The 14826-nt window shown below is 49.8% G+C and overlaps 1 protein-coding gene across 1 annotated transcript in view; it reads right to left on the bottom strand.

The window, feature by feature from the left end:
• ATP10A (ATPase phospholipid transporting 10A (putative)) overlaps positions 1–14062 on the bottom strand; it is a 186271-nt gene extending 172209 nt beyond the window's left edge. The window contains exons 1-2 of the mRNA XM_025390833.1: positions 13902–14062; positions 11582–12136 (exon numbers count right to left, since the gene is read on the bottom strand). Of these exons, the coding sequence (XP_025246618.1) occupies positions 11582–12030 (449 nt within the window). The 5' untranslated portion in view covers positions 12031–12136; positions 13902–14062. The remainder of the gene's footprint in view (positions 1–11581; positions 12137–13901) is intronic.
• Between the last annotated feature and the right edge of the window lie 764 nt (positions 14063–14826).

The following is a 14826-nucleotide window of genomic DNA, read 5'->3' as shown; positions in this document are numbered from 1 at the left end:
CTGGGGAGGGATGAGTAGGGATCTCTCGGGGACTCCGCCAAACTCGGGGAGGAAGCCTTGTCAGGCCTGGCCTGGCCCACGCTGAGGTCCGTTCGCACCCCAGGACCTTTCTAGAAAAGTCCTAGATGCCTATACAAGAGGCAAATCTGATGCTGAAACAGAAATAAGGCAGATCCCTGAGCGGATCTAAAGTTCCCTACTATGCAAAAGCTCGCGGGCCTCCAAAGCACCCACTAAGCTCCTTTCTGAGAAGACCTGCATGGAGGCGTCTGTTCCAAGGTTCTCCATTCCTGCCACAGGTTGAGTTTCCTTTTGAAAACCAATACTCACTGTAGGTTTTTTTTTTTTTTTTAATTGTTATAACTGTTGATAAGCAAAAATGAATCAAATACATTAAATGAGCCAATGAATTTAACTCATTTTATGTTTTCAAAACAAACCTTCCTCCAAAAAGGTTACTATCAAATCCAATTTCATTTACAATATACGCCACATTGTCATTTAAACAAAGAATGCTTTAATTTTACCATTTCCCCACAGTGCTTCTTCTAGTGAGGTACATTTCTCAGAAGACATTTGCGCCAACAGAGGGTATCTCTGGATCCTTGGTGGTCCTTAAAATTCTCAATGGGGGTCGGATCTATTCCCAATATTTCAAAATTCTTTCCAAAAGCTGTCCATTTACTCATGGTACAAGTACACAGCTAAATGACACCTAAAGTTCCTTAGGCTTGGAGGTACAACTCAGTGTCTTAGCAATGTGGACAGGCCAGGTGTGGTCCCAGTATTTTGGGAGGCTTGAGGTGGGAGGATTGCTTGAGGCCAGGAGTTCGAGACCAGCCTGGGCAATATTGCAAGACCTCATCTTTAAAAATAAAACTATTTTAGAAATTAAAAAAACTGAGGAAGTTTATTTTGATCAAAAGATCTTAGTAGTAATAATGATAGCAGTAGTAACAGTAATAATGATGAGTTGCAACTAACCTTTTCAAATTCTTACCTGCCTGCCTGGCACTGCATTATTTCACGTATTCCTCACAGCACACCAGAGGCTGCTATCCTCTCTCTTCCCCTCCCTCTAATTAAATGCCATTCTCCCTCCTGTTGAATGCCACCCTCCTTCCAATTTAATGTTATCCTCTCTCCAATTTGATGCCACCCTCCCTCCAATTGAATGCCATCCTCTCTCTATCCTCCCTCCTATTGAATGCCATCCTCTCTCTATCCTCCCTCCTGTTAAATGCCATCCTCCCTCCAAAGTAATGTTATCCTCTCTCCTATTGAATGCCATCCTCCCTCCAATTTAAATGAGAACACTGGGATGAAGAGAAATGCATTCTGCCTAGCATCCAACTGCTGGCAAGGGTCTGACCTCATTGAGGGTGTTGGGGCTCAGAACCAATACCCCAAAATATGGCACTTTGACGTGCTGAACGGAAGAATCCTCAGCGGCTCTCTAACCACCCCCCAACCCCACCTCTCAATCCTCTGTCTCACCCAAAGCCCAAGATGAACTCCTCTGAGGTTCCCTTCTCTCCCTAAAATCCAGACACTCCAAAGAGGAAAACAAGTTTGTATTAACTGAATTCATATTGTGGGAGGAAAAACTGAAGTCTGTCAACACGGCTGGACAGGCTTTTGTCACAAACCACTGTGTGCTCTGCAGGCCTGAAAGCCTGTGGCCCAGACTCTGCTGTGTTCTTCAAGCACAGTGAATTCCCCTAAAACCCATTTACTACTCCCCTAAAATCATCCCCACTTCCCATCTCCCTTTCCCCTAAGAAAGAGGGTATAGAACCCTCCATACTCCACTGAGATTGGGCAATCATTCTCCTACAATTCTTCTGTGCTATGCATGTTAATAAATGTGCATGCCTTTTCTCTTATTAATCTGACTTTTGTCAATTGATTTCCAGCAAACATTCAGAGGACAAAGGGAAAGTTTTCCTTTAGGCCCTACAAGGGCGTTTTCATTGTCTCTAACTTAAAATGAGGATAAAAATTCTTAATTGCCTAATAAAAATAGTTTGGTAGGCAAAGTATTCCAAAATACAGTATCCCCAGTGGAAAAATAACCACAAGGTATGTGCAGGGGAATTCGTACAAACTGCACTCCGGGAAAATGCAAAACAAGTAAACACAGAAAGTCAGGCTAAGAGTCTTCTAAAAAAGCAGAAATCAAAATAGCTCTTCATATTTCCTGTAAGTTCTGTCACTGTGCTAAATATGGCAAGGTGAGTTTTATACAAAGGTGCACAGTGGGCTCCCCTGCTGCAGGAGTTCAACAAGAAGCTGGAGCACCACGTTGTGACCAGCAGGAGTCTAACAGTCACCCTGCCCCTTCCCAACCTTCCCAAAACGTGGGGAAGCCCTGTCTTTAAAAGGTTCTTCCAAACATGCTTCTCAGTGAAGGCCTGACTGGCCTTTGGGAAAGGCAGGTGGGGGCATCACATATCAACCAGCAAACCCGGCTGTGAGTACCAGTGCCAGGGACACTGCCAGTCACTGTGATTGTTAAATGTCTGCCAATACATCGGAAAGGAAGCACTTCCCCCCAGATGAGACCCCTGACCCCTACCTAGCAGGAAGGATGGAACCTGAGAATTGACAATCATCACAAAGAATGACCATTAAATGAGCACCATGCAGGCCATGGGATAGCACCTGGGAACAGACAGGTGGGGCTTCAAAGGCCACTGAAAGGTACAGAAGAACTGCATTAAAAATAGTAAGACCTGGTGGAATCCAAAAGAATCAGCTAAAACAAAACAAAACAACCAAAAACAAGACGACTTGTGGTTCCAGTGAGCTATGATTGCACCGGTGCACTCCAGCCTGGGCAACAGAGTGAGACTCTGTCTCAGAAAAAAAAGACTCAGGAGACAACTTGATTGGTTCCTACTGACCAAAGAAATCAATTACAATAATAACTACAATGAACCAAAACCAATAAATTATATTTAAATCCGCAAATTCATAATAATATTTTTTTTAGAAAAGTTATACAGCCCGCAGGAGAAGTGGTTGATTCTAGAGCTGGGGCAGCCAAAATAGATGAACCCGGAACATCCCATGTAGTCAGAGAGAAAGGGGGAGTCAAGAAAGAAGAAAGGCTGGGGCCTGTGAAGGACAGGAGAGCCAACCTGAAAGAGCTCCCAAAGGCCACAGCTGGAACAGTGTGAGCAAAAGGATCAATTACATTCATATCCACTGATCATCCCCAGAATAAAACAAATTTCCATTAGACTACAATGACATCAGTCATAGAGTATACTAATCAATGAGAAAGAAAAGCAGCTATTCTAAGAATTCTAGTTAATAATAGAGAAGGAATGGGGGGAAAGAAAATCGCTTTTAGACCACATCACAATAATTACTACAGACTTCATGGAAATAGAAAGGATTACAAGCGCATACCATCAGCAACTCTACAACAACAAATTATGTAACTCAATGAAATGGACAACTTCCTAGAAAGATACAACTATCACAACCGACTTGAGAAGAAAGTAAATCTCAGCAGACTCATAACAAGTAAATGGGTTGCAATAGTAATTTTTAAAACTCCCCACAAAGAAAAGCCCAGGCTCAGACTGAAGCTTTCTTCAATGTTGAATTACTCCAAGCATTTAATGAAGAATTAATACCAAATCTTCACAAAATCTTCCAAAAAAGAAAATAGGCTAGGCAAATCTTCACAAAATCTTCCAAAAAAGAAAATAGGCCAGGCGTGGTGGCTCACGCTTGTAATCCCAGCACTTTGGGAGGCTGAGGAGGATGGAACACCTGAAGTCAGGAGTTCGAGGCCAGCCTGATCATGGTGAAACCCGGTCTCTACTAGAAAAATACAAAAATTAGCCAGGCGTTGTGATGTGTGCCTGTAATCCCAGCTACTAGGAGGCTGAGGCAGGAGAATCGCTTGAACCTGGAAGGCGGAGGTTGCAGTGAGCTGAGCTTGCCCCATTGCACTCCAGCCTGGGCAACAAGAGTGAAACTCCGTCTCAAAGAAAAAAGAAAATAGTGGAAACACTCCCCAACTCATTCTATGAGACCAATGCAGTACTTTTCTGATATCAAAACCAGACAAAGACACACACACTGCCCCCAATCCCAAATATCACATATGAATGCAAATGCAAAATTCTCCAACACATTCTAGTCAATGGAATCCAGCAAAATATAACAACAGACTGTACACACCATGACCACGTAAGTTTTATCCCAGGAATGCAAGATTGGTTTAACATTTGAAAATCAATCAGTGAGTATATGTCATATTAATTGAACTACACATAAAAGCCACATGATCATTGCAACAGACATAGGAAAAGCCTTTGGCAAAATCCAAAATCCTTTCATGATACAAAAACACTCAATAAAGTAGAAACAAAAGGGAAATTCCTCAACCTGATAAAGAGCAACTATAAAATCCCACAGCTTGAAATCTCGATATTGATTAAAACACACACACACACACACACACAGAGCTAGCATCATACTCAATGGCAAAAGAGAATGCTTTCCCCCTAAGATTAGTAACAAGAGGAGGATATCCATTTTTGCCATTCCTATTCAACATTATACTGGAGCTTCTAGGCAGGGCGATCAGGCAAAAAAAAGAAATGTAAGATATCAGGTTAAAAGGGAATACGTAAAACTGTCTCTGATTACTGATGAATGGTTCTATATAAAAAAGGCTAAGGAAGCCACCAAACAATTATTAGATACAATAAATGAGTTAGCCAGGTGACAGGACACAAGACCAACATGTAAACATACTGACCAAAACTTACAAATGCATTAATGGAAAACCGTTTAGATCTAAATAAAGAATGTGACTTAGTGAATAGTTTTGTACTCATGTTATTTTCTTGGTTTTTGAAAATTATAGTGCAGTTAAATGTTCAAATTAAAAGAAGGTGGGTAAGGGGTATGCATCTGTACTATTTTTGTAACTTTTCTGTTAAGTCTAAAACGATTTCAAAGTAGAAAGTTTAAGAATTTTAGAAAGCTAATTGGTTACTGACACGGTCTGGCTCTCTGTCCCCACCCAAATCTCACCTTGAATTGTAATAATCCCCACGTGTCAAGGGCAGGACCAGGTGGAGATAACTGAATCATGGGGGCGGTTTTCTCCATGCTGTTCTCGTGATAATGAGTGAGTCTCACGAGATCTGATGGTTTTATAAGTGTCTGGCATTTCCCCTGCTGGCACTCATTCTGTCTCCTGCCACTCTGTGAAAAGATGCCTTCTGCCATGATTGTAAGTTTCCTGAGGCCTCCCCAGCCATGTGGAACTGTAAGTCAATTAAACCTGTTTACTTTATAAATCACCCAGTCTCAGATATTTCTTCATAGCAACCTGAGAATGGACTAAAATACAGTTAGCGTTAGAAGATGTTAGTGATCCAATATCAAGCACTTATTTCTCTTTTACTATATAGGCTGGACCACTGCAAAACCAGGTAGTAGATGAGGGGAAGTGTCTCTTTATAAAAGTATTTCCTATCATAAATTAGGACAGCACCATTTTACAACCTCTAATAAATCAATGGATATAGGCAATGATCATCAATCACTGTCAACATCACAAAAAGACAAGTGAGCACACGTGTCTCCTAATGGAAGTGCAGAACACCACCTACGAATGCGGAGACCAAAACAACAACAACAACAACAATTCAAACCTGAGCCTGATGAAACACTGAGGAAGTGTGCGGCCCGCCTACCAACTCACAGGAATTACAGTAGAAAAGAACATGTTACCTGAAACCACACATAAGTCATCAGCCGTATTCAGGCCCTGGAAAACCCCACAGGACAAATAACCCAATTTCTTCAAAATAAATTGCAAGGGAAAAAAAGAAAGAGAATATAGAGTTTTCTGGGGGAAAAGTCTATAGATTAAAAGAGACTTAAAACATTTATCAGCCACTTGCTGAGTAGGCCTTATTTATCGCTAATTCAAACGTACACATTGAAATGCACACATCCCATTTATGGGACAAGTGGAGATCTGAACACAGACTGAGTATTTAACAATATTAGGAAAGCAGCCCAGCACACTGGCTCAGGCTTGTCATCCCAGCCCTTTGGGAAGACAGCTGGATCTCGGGAGTTGGAGGCCAGCCTGGGCAACACAGTGAGACCTTATCTCTATGAAATTTTTAAGAAAAATTAGCCAGGTGTGGTGGTGTGCACCTGTGGTCCCAGCTACTCAGGAGGCTGAGGCAGGAGGATCACTTGAGGCCAAGAGATGGAAGCTGCAGTGAGCCGTGATCACGCCACTGCACTCCAGCCTAGGCAACAGAGCAAGACTCTGTCTTAAAAATAATAATTTTTTTTTAGGTATGATAATGGTATTTACAGTTTAGTTTTAAGAAGAGTCATGCTTTTCTAAAGACAAATACCAATGCATTTACAGGCAAAACGTCATGATGTCTGGAATTTGCATCAGAATGACAGAGGAGGAGGGAGTAGGTGGGAATACAGATAAAATAATGTTAGCCATGAGTTGCTAATTGTTGAAACTGGATGATGGTACATGGCGGTTTGCTACATGTGCACATTTCTATGTATGTGAAATCTTCTAGAATAATTATTTTAATGAGGCCTGTTGTTCTTGGGGTGGGAATAGCAAGTAAGGTAATAACTGTGAACACGGGATCAGAGCAGTGTAGATCTGGGCTCAAATCACGGTACTGCCATCCCCTAAGAGTGTGACCTTAGGCAAGCTATTGAACCTTGAAGCCTCAGTTTCCTCATCTGTGGAATGGGGGTGTGGAAATGACATGATCGTTGGGAGGATGAAATGGAATTGTGCATATACAACATTTGGCTCGTATTAACAAGCAGAAAAAGAACTGCCTCACGAACCAGCCTGCCTTTGGATGACAACCAAGGTTTTCGGAAAAGAAACGTTCTTTTTCCACTGCAACGTGACCTCGTGAGCCCGGTAATAATGACATGTAACAGGTACCAAAAACTATTTCCAACAAACATGTGAACGGCAATGTTGAAATAATATTCCGCAAGCGCCCAGTGCTCTAACCTACCTACAGGAATGTCAACCCTGCTTAAGAAGAACTGGCATGGTCCCTGCACGTTCCTAACTCCTGGGTCTTGTCCTGGTGTCTCTGCTTTTGCAAACCTTTTACTCAAGTGACAGAGATGCTGTGCTTCCCAGGGGAAAGATGTGTTGAATGCTGGCCTCTTGTTGCATTAAGAGGGAGGGATGGAGGGAATATGCCCCGAAAGAGCCAAGGACGCTGCAGAGGAAGACACGAGGCTCACCTGGAAGGGAAGGGAAAGAGGTACAGAGGAGGAGTGGGAGAGGGGAGACAAGAGAAACAAAAGCCCCGGCAGAAAAGAAAACAAAAGGTGGACTTTGTTCAGTGAGAATCTCACCATCTCATCTGCTCAGCTTTTCCGAAACAACAAAGCATGAAGGGCAGGGGACACAGGCTGGATAAATAACCCTGGTGGACTGGGAAAATGGAGTGAAAATCAGAGTGAGGGGAAGAGACCAAAAGTAGGGCAATTCCAAAATAAGCAGAGAACACCTCCTGACTACCTGTTTCCCAAAAGATGACGGAGAGACACTGAGACACCGCTCTCAGACCCAAGCACAGAGCCCAGAAGATTCAGGGAAAAGTTGCCTCCAGTTATTTCCTGCGGAAACACTGCTGGTTACAGCATCCTGGAGACAGACACTGAAAGGTGTCAGTAAGGTTATATTCAAGTCATCACAATGGACATATAAGCAAAAGGGAGAAAATTGAAAAAAAAAGATAACAATAGCCCAGGCAGGCTTTGGGGGAGAGAGGAGGTCACTGGCCCAGGTCCTCCTCCAGCAGCACCCTTGCCAGGCACACTCCATTTCTGGGAGCAGGGCGCCAGGTCTGCTGATTGAAGGTTCCCCCCAACCACTGCTGTGGAAGAGGTGGATGAGAGTGCTTTCTGCAAGGCACACAGTCTTCCTCTGATAGGAGATCTCTGCTTCCTGCCTGCAGAACGGCCCGCCACTCTCCCAGCCTGGGCTGAGTCCCTATGCCCTTCTCCTTCCCCTCTCCTCCTCCAGCCTGGCCCAGCAGGAGCCCTGAGGTTGCTCTGCTGCCCCCTCAGCCCTCAGCCCCCAGGGATACGCACCCTGTTCCAGCTGCACACTCAGTGTTGGACACCGATGTCAGCTCACGGGAAGTCCGAGCCCCACACGAAAGCCCGAGGCCACATCACCCTAGACTCTCACCAGGGCTCCCTGAGTGGCAGGGTCTCAAGCGCAGGGAGCCCTTTTCTTCCCACCTAGGGCTGTGGGAAGATGGCTTCTCTGAACGGACTTAGCCAACACCGAGGTCCATATGACCAGAGGGGCTTCCCACACCCTCCTCATCCCACTGGACCACAGCCTATTCATGCTGGGTAGGTGGGCCCTTCCCCTCCACAGGCACCACAGGCAGGACCTAACCCCCCAGAATCACCCCGCGCTCCTCCAACCTGCTGATTGTGGCTCACGAGGGTTTTCCTAAATAGCGTGTGAGATCCATGAGGAGAAAATGGGTTCAGGAGGAGGAAACAGAGCACTGCTTCTCAAGCACCCTGGCCTAGGAAGCTACATTTCTAACAGGCTCCATAGGGGATTCTCACAGAAAGGGGCCCAAGGATGGTGTCACTGAAAAACAGCACATAAAGAATCACATAAATGATGACACACTACAGGCTGCACATCCACATACAAGGGAATGTCCAAGAAGTCACTTCTGGGGCAGTGGCAGCAGGTAAGACTTCTAGCTAAAGTCTGCTCATCCTCTCCATGAACAACGCGTTGCACGCTTGGACCGACACTCCTATACACAGCAGCTAGAGCAGCAACACTTGGAGGAGGCGCCACACAAAACAGACCTAGACAGTTCACAGTCCTGCTTCTGATCTTCTCTGCAGTCAACCAAAGGCACTGCACAGACCTTGGCCTGACAAGAAGTAATTTCCTTGGCTCCTCTGTGCTGTCTGGGTGCCAGGTCCCGAGAGCCAGGGCTACATGTCGATGCTTCACCCCAGTGTACCCTAGAACCTGTTCTCTAGCTCTGTGCCATGACCCTGTCAACCCCCCGCCCCCGATCTCTCACTGCAGCACTGGGCCTCTGCCCCACCTTGCTTGGCAACATTTTCCCGGCCTCACACCACCGTCCCTGACTCTTGTCCTGTGCTGGGAGGCCTCACCTGACATGGAGCCTGCATCCCAGGGCTGGGAGCCCCATCCAGGACTTCACCTGGTAAACATGCCCTACGGTGCCATCTGTCCCTACAGTAAACTCTGGGTGAAACCAGCCTCCTCCTCCTTCTATTCCCAGGGCCTGGCACCACCTCTTACAGCCTTTCTGGGACTGGAAGAATTTGACCTGCCTTCCCAGGGAACAATAAACAGAAATGGGGCATTGGGGCCACTGTCCTCAAGGCAGCTGGGAAGTGAATGAAAAACACTGACAGTTCCTTCACTAGGGAAAAAGACAGAGTCTGAGGGAGAGTTAGGATGCCTGGAGTCAAGGGCAGAGTGGAAGGGGACGGGGACATACATGAGTGTAGTCTAAGTGGAAGCTGAAGTTTCAAAGTCCCATGAAGCCTTACAAGGTCATAGAGGCAAGAGAATAGCTTTTAGATCCCAGCCTCCGTTTCCTCATCTGCAAGATGGGTGTGATAGTTACTGTAAGGATCAAGTGACATAATGGGTTCAAAACACTTTGCCAACCAAAAATAAACTATATTTCTCCTGAGGCATAAGTATTTCTAAAAAGGAGGCTACAGGAGTTTACAGGCTCAGTAATAACAGGAAGTGGTATCTGTGCAAAGGCTTAAAACTGTTGAGCCCCAACAGGGCTATGTGGTGGAGGCCTCGCGCGGGGGACACTGAGGGCATTTGTGTAAGGGGTGCCACTCTTGTCGCTGCTCAGGCTTCTGGTGAACAGGTGCCAGGAAATCCCACAGCCCGCTCCAATGACAGTGACGCTTGCTGACTGGCCGAAGGGCAAGGCTTGGGAGCAGGCAGAGAGGTGTTTCTGAAAGCGCGAGCCATCATATAAGAGTCACCTGCACACTAATCTAATACATTCCTGGGCTCAATCCCAGGCCTGCTGAGTGAGACACTTTGGAAAACTGTTATTTTACAAGCGCCTCCAGTGACTCTTAGAAAAGTTTCACAGGAGCACAGAAATATTCGAAAAGCCGTGCAGTCGGGAAGACCTGGGTCAAATCTGAGTACCACGACCTTGCTGCTGTGTGACACTGGGCAGGTTTACTTAACTTCTCTGAACCCGTTTACTCTGTTTACATAAATATGGAGCATAACCACTGCAGTGTTGCTGGGAGGGAGAAAGGCACTCAGCTACAGAGGCAGCATCCATGGCTTCATCCAAGCCATGAGTGCCTGTGTCTAAGGCATTCATGAATGCCTGCCTCTAAGAGGCAAGAACCACTGTGATCCTCCTCTTTTAGGGGAACAATCTGCCACTAAGAGGGAATAGGGCTTCCTAGGGTCTTCCCATGCATGATGGAAGCCAGATACCGCTAATGTTCTATTCAGAAGCCCATCTCAGTCCCTGTACCAGGGTCAAGCAAGGTGACGCAGGAGGTAAGGATGGGCTGAGCTTTGGAGGAAAGCTAAGACGACCAACCTTTCTCAGGGACAGGGCCTTGAGGTGGTCCAGGCTGCTGCACACAGCTCCAAGATGGATCTACCAAGGGGCTCTCTTGGGGTGGAGAGCATAAAGGCTGAAAAGGCTGCAGGCCTCTGGACAGGCCCGCCCGAGACTCTCAAACTCAGGGAGGGAAGAGCAGGAGAGGTCCATCGCAGGGTCACCCCAGTACTGCCTGTAGCAGGGCTCACAAACCCCCCACAGCCTCTTTCCCTGAGGAAGCAAGTTGAGATGAAAAAAATTAGGCAGGCAGCTATCGGGCGGTGCCTGGCTGGCGGCTCATGGCTCACAGTGGAGGATGGACACTGCTGTTATTTTCCCTGCCCTGGTACCTGAGCTGTGCCAGGCACGTCGGGACTTGGCGGCAGTTTCACTTTGCTGCTGTCCCGAGCCGAGCTGTTATCAGACTGAGCTCTACTGTCCGGTGCCAGCTGTTCCCAGACCACTGTGCCGGGCCGAGGACTGACGCAGGGACTTGGTGCCGGCTGTTCCCAGACCACTGTGGCCGGCCGAGGACTGAGGCGGGGACTTCAGGCCAGGGGGCCAGGCTGGCTTTCCCTGCCTTTCACTTCAGATGGGGGCGGCTGCGGATGAGGATGTCCAGCGGCCGTCGGTTTCTAGCCCTGGGATCATTCTGGCTCCGACACGGAGTGACAGGGGATTCCCCACGCGTCCCCGTATCCAGGGCGTCCCTTTAGCCGCGGCCGGGGCGCAGAGGGGCCTTGGCGGCGCTGTGGCTTCGGTCGGCACCAGGTCCCGCGCAGCGGGGCCCTCCACCCTGAGTGGAGCTGCCCTCCAAGCACCCAGCCCCTGCCAATCACCGCGCCCAACACCAAGTTCCCGGGGCGCCCTGCCTCGGGCCACCCAGCGCTCGCTCGCCCGCCCGCCCGACTCACCTGCTGAAGACCAGGCAGCCCAGGTGGTTGATCTTGTGGTCGGAGCGGTGGCGGCTGTAGTCCTCCCATAGGTCCCTGAAGGCCGTGATGGCCAGGATGAAGAGCACCGGCGCCAGCGCCAGGCCGGGCTGGAAGGCGTTCACCGCCGGCACGAAGTTGAGCAGCGCGATGAAGACAAAGTACACGTTGGCCGGGCGGTGGAACTGCTCGAACAGGTTCTTGGGCAGGAAGGACAGCAGCGTGTACTTGGTGGTCTTGAGCCGGTTGTCGGCCAGGTGCTGGGGGCACCCGCGCCGCCGCCGCCGCTCGCCCTTGGCCGCGCCAGCCGCAGGGTCCTCGGCGCCCGGGGGCGGCAGCAGGTTGGAGCGCACCGTGCGCGTCCTGCCCTCCCGGCGCCGCCGCCGTCCCGGAGGCCCGGGCTCCTCGGTCCCCGCCGGTTCCCGCTCCATGGCCGCGTGTCGCCGCGCCCGGCTCCTCCGCCACTCACGCCCGCCTGCGCCGGCCTCTTAGGTGATCATCACTCGCTGCCCGGGCGCGGCGGTGCGGGCTCCCCGCCTGCGGGACGCACGGAGACCGCGGTCAGCGCGCCCGGCCCGCGCCCAGCCCTGTCCACTCCCGTCCAGCCCCGCCGCCCGGCCACAGTCCCCAGGGCGCAGGCTGGGCGGGTGCCGCACAGGGCCCCCTTGTCCGCGCCGCCCGCCCCCGGCCCGGGTCGTTTCCGCCGCGGTGGCCACGGCCCCGCCCTCGCTCCGCGCCCGGACTGGGCCACGCCGGATAGCGGGAAACAAAAAAAGCCCGAGCTGGAAACTTCAGAGAGGTTTAGTTTCGTTTCCCAGAAGCACCAGTCCGGTCCCAAAACACTGCAAACGCGCGCTGGCTGCAGTAGGAGAGAGGAAACCGCGAAGCGCGAGAAAAGGCGCCGCCGTCCCCAGGCAGCCCGCGCGCCCTTCCAGGGGCCAGATCTGCTTCATCCTGGACGGCGAAACGACCTGGGAGACCCTGGTTAGGACCCTACTCCGGGGATCAACTGGAATGAGAATCCAAAGGAGCCATGGCATCCAGTGTGCTCCAATTTTTAAAACCTTTTTTACGGAGGACCTCCGTTCCTGGAGAGCCCTGGGAAGGGCGATTCCGCGTTGCCTCTGAGACCTTCTTCCCTACCCCCCTGCCCAGCCCCCAACACCACTTTCAGATTCCGTTCTTGGGTGAACTAGACAGTTTCCTTTCCACCATCATCATCACTGTCCTTCCTCTCCTAAATTCTTTTTCTTTTTTCTGTTCTTTTTTTCGTGGAAAGGAGAAATATATCGCTATAGCAAAGATAGGATTTGGTTTGCAGGTATTTGAGTCTCTATTTCCCTCCCTGGGAAATCATGAGGACCGAAACGCTCCTTGTGCGCTGTAGCTCTGAGGTGGCTGTCATGGCCCAGACGGCGGGGGAGGCGAGGATGGTTGTGGGGAAAAGAGGGGAGGGTCAGGAGTGTGTCCCAGAAGTGTGGGGCGAAGGGCTTCCCTCCATATCATGGGGCATCCGAGAGGGGGCAGGAGAATAAGCTCGGCGTGGAAAAAGGAGCTGGGAGTCCCCCATGTCCGCAGTGAGACCCCACAGATGTCCCACGGCTATGACTGTTTGCCTCCCACTCAAGAAGTACAGAGATGAGAAGCAGTTATTTCTTGCCCAGGGCTGGAGGGTTGGCCCTGGTCCCAGGCTCTTCCTGGGGGTGCCTGCTAACAAGGCACTGCCCTGGATGGACTCAAATCACTTAAGTCTTCCCCAGGACCCTGGCTTGGGGAGGCCCTCTTCTCCCGCACCCTGGCTTACCCGGGTCCAGTTATGACATTCTTACATAGTTACCCAGTTTTGCCACCATCCACAATGTTCCCCAGTGTTAGAAGGTAGAGTGGTGACAGGTATGAAGAAAATAATCCCGTCCCCCAGTCACAGGGGTGTGCTTTTAAGATGTAGAGGCCCCGATCAGGGAAGAGTTTGGCTGAAATCTGTATTGTCAGGGAAAGGAGTCAGGTCTCACAGTCAATCAGCAGCAACCCAAACGGAGCATCAACTGCGAATGAAGGCCCACAGCACCCGCAGCCTTGCAGCCTCACATCTCATGGCTCCCTGTTTTCCTCTAGCAGCCCACCCGGTGACCCCCCAGGCCTTCGGCCTCCCTGTACTTCCACAGTGGCCTCCTGTCTTCACAGGCATCCCCTGTGGACCCTTGGCCCAAACCCTCCAGGGGTGTGGGCGCCTCCCAGACTGCTAGCTTCAGCCAGTCCACATTGTTGCCAAAGTAATTACCGCCTCATTCCATCTGCTTACCCTGGAGCTTCCAGGAGTATCCTGGTGCTTACAAAGCCAAATGCTGATTCCTCAGGCAGAGGTCCCTTGAGGCCCTGAGGGGAACTGGCACCAACTTGCTGATTTTCTTCAGCCCCTCCCTGGTTCAGACCCAGCCCCAAGGCAAGAGGTCTCCTTATCCTTCTCAGAACAGTCCTTGCTCATCCCATCCACATTCCACCCTAAGGTTCCAAGATTCTATGAGTCACAATGGTCCCCAAGTCTGGAATATTCTTCCACCTGCTCTTCCCCAGTCCAAAGTCAGGATTTCCAGGAGGGCCTAGCTCAGCTGCTCACCTCCGGAAAGGTCTCCACGCTGTGTGATCCAGGGAAACTTGGAGGGGTTTTGAGCTCAGGTGTCTTCTGCCAGCTGGACTCTAAGACCCTGGCCTGTCGGGACGAGGACAAGGCTCTGATGTGGTCTGGTCAACTCAGGGCTGGCCATCTGCACCGCAGGGCTCTAACAAGGGCTTGCCGTAGGCCCTGCGAACCATTGTAACTGTCCTTGTTTGGCAAATACCTACTCATCACCTGCCTTATGCCCAGCAATGTTCCAGGCACAGGAATTCATCGGAGGGCTGGGGAAGACAAGACGTTGTCATGGAGCTGCAGCAACCGAACGAGAAACCATGAGACCCCCGTGGAGGGCTTAGGGAGGGATGAGGGAGGGCGTTTCCAAAGAGGGGCACTGAAGTTGAAACCTGAATGGGACAAGATCAGGTGCAAGAAGCTTCCAGACAGGGGGGGAAGCTCTGTCAAAAAGGCCCCAAAGAAGGAGAAATCGCCATATGTTTAAGAAACAGGTGGGGCCGCTGCCTCACACTCATTCCAAAACCTTCAAACCCACAGCTTCTGCTTTAGGCGATGGGGACACCTGGGAAATACAGCAAGTCTCTGCTCCCCAGAA

Source organism: Theropithecus gelada, chromosome 7a (genome assembly GCF_003255815.1).
Source record: "Theropithecus gelada isolate Dixy chromosome 7a, Tgel_1.0, whole genome shotgun sequence".
NCBI lineage: Eukaryota > Metazoa > Chordata > Mammalia > Primates > Cercopithecidae > Theropithecus > Theropithecus gelada.
This window is presented reverse-complemented; position numbering and strand designations above follow the sequence as displayed.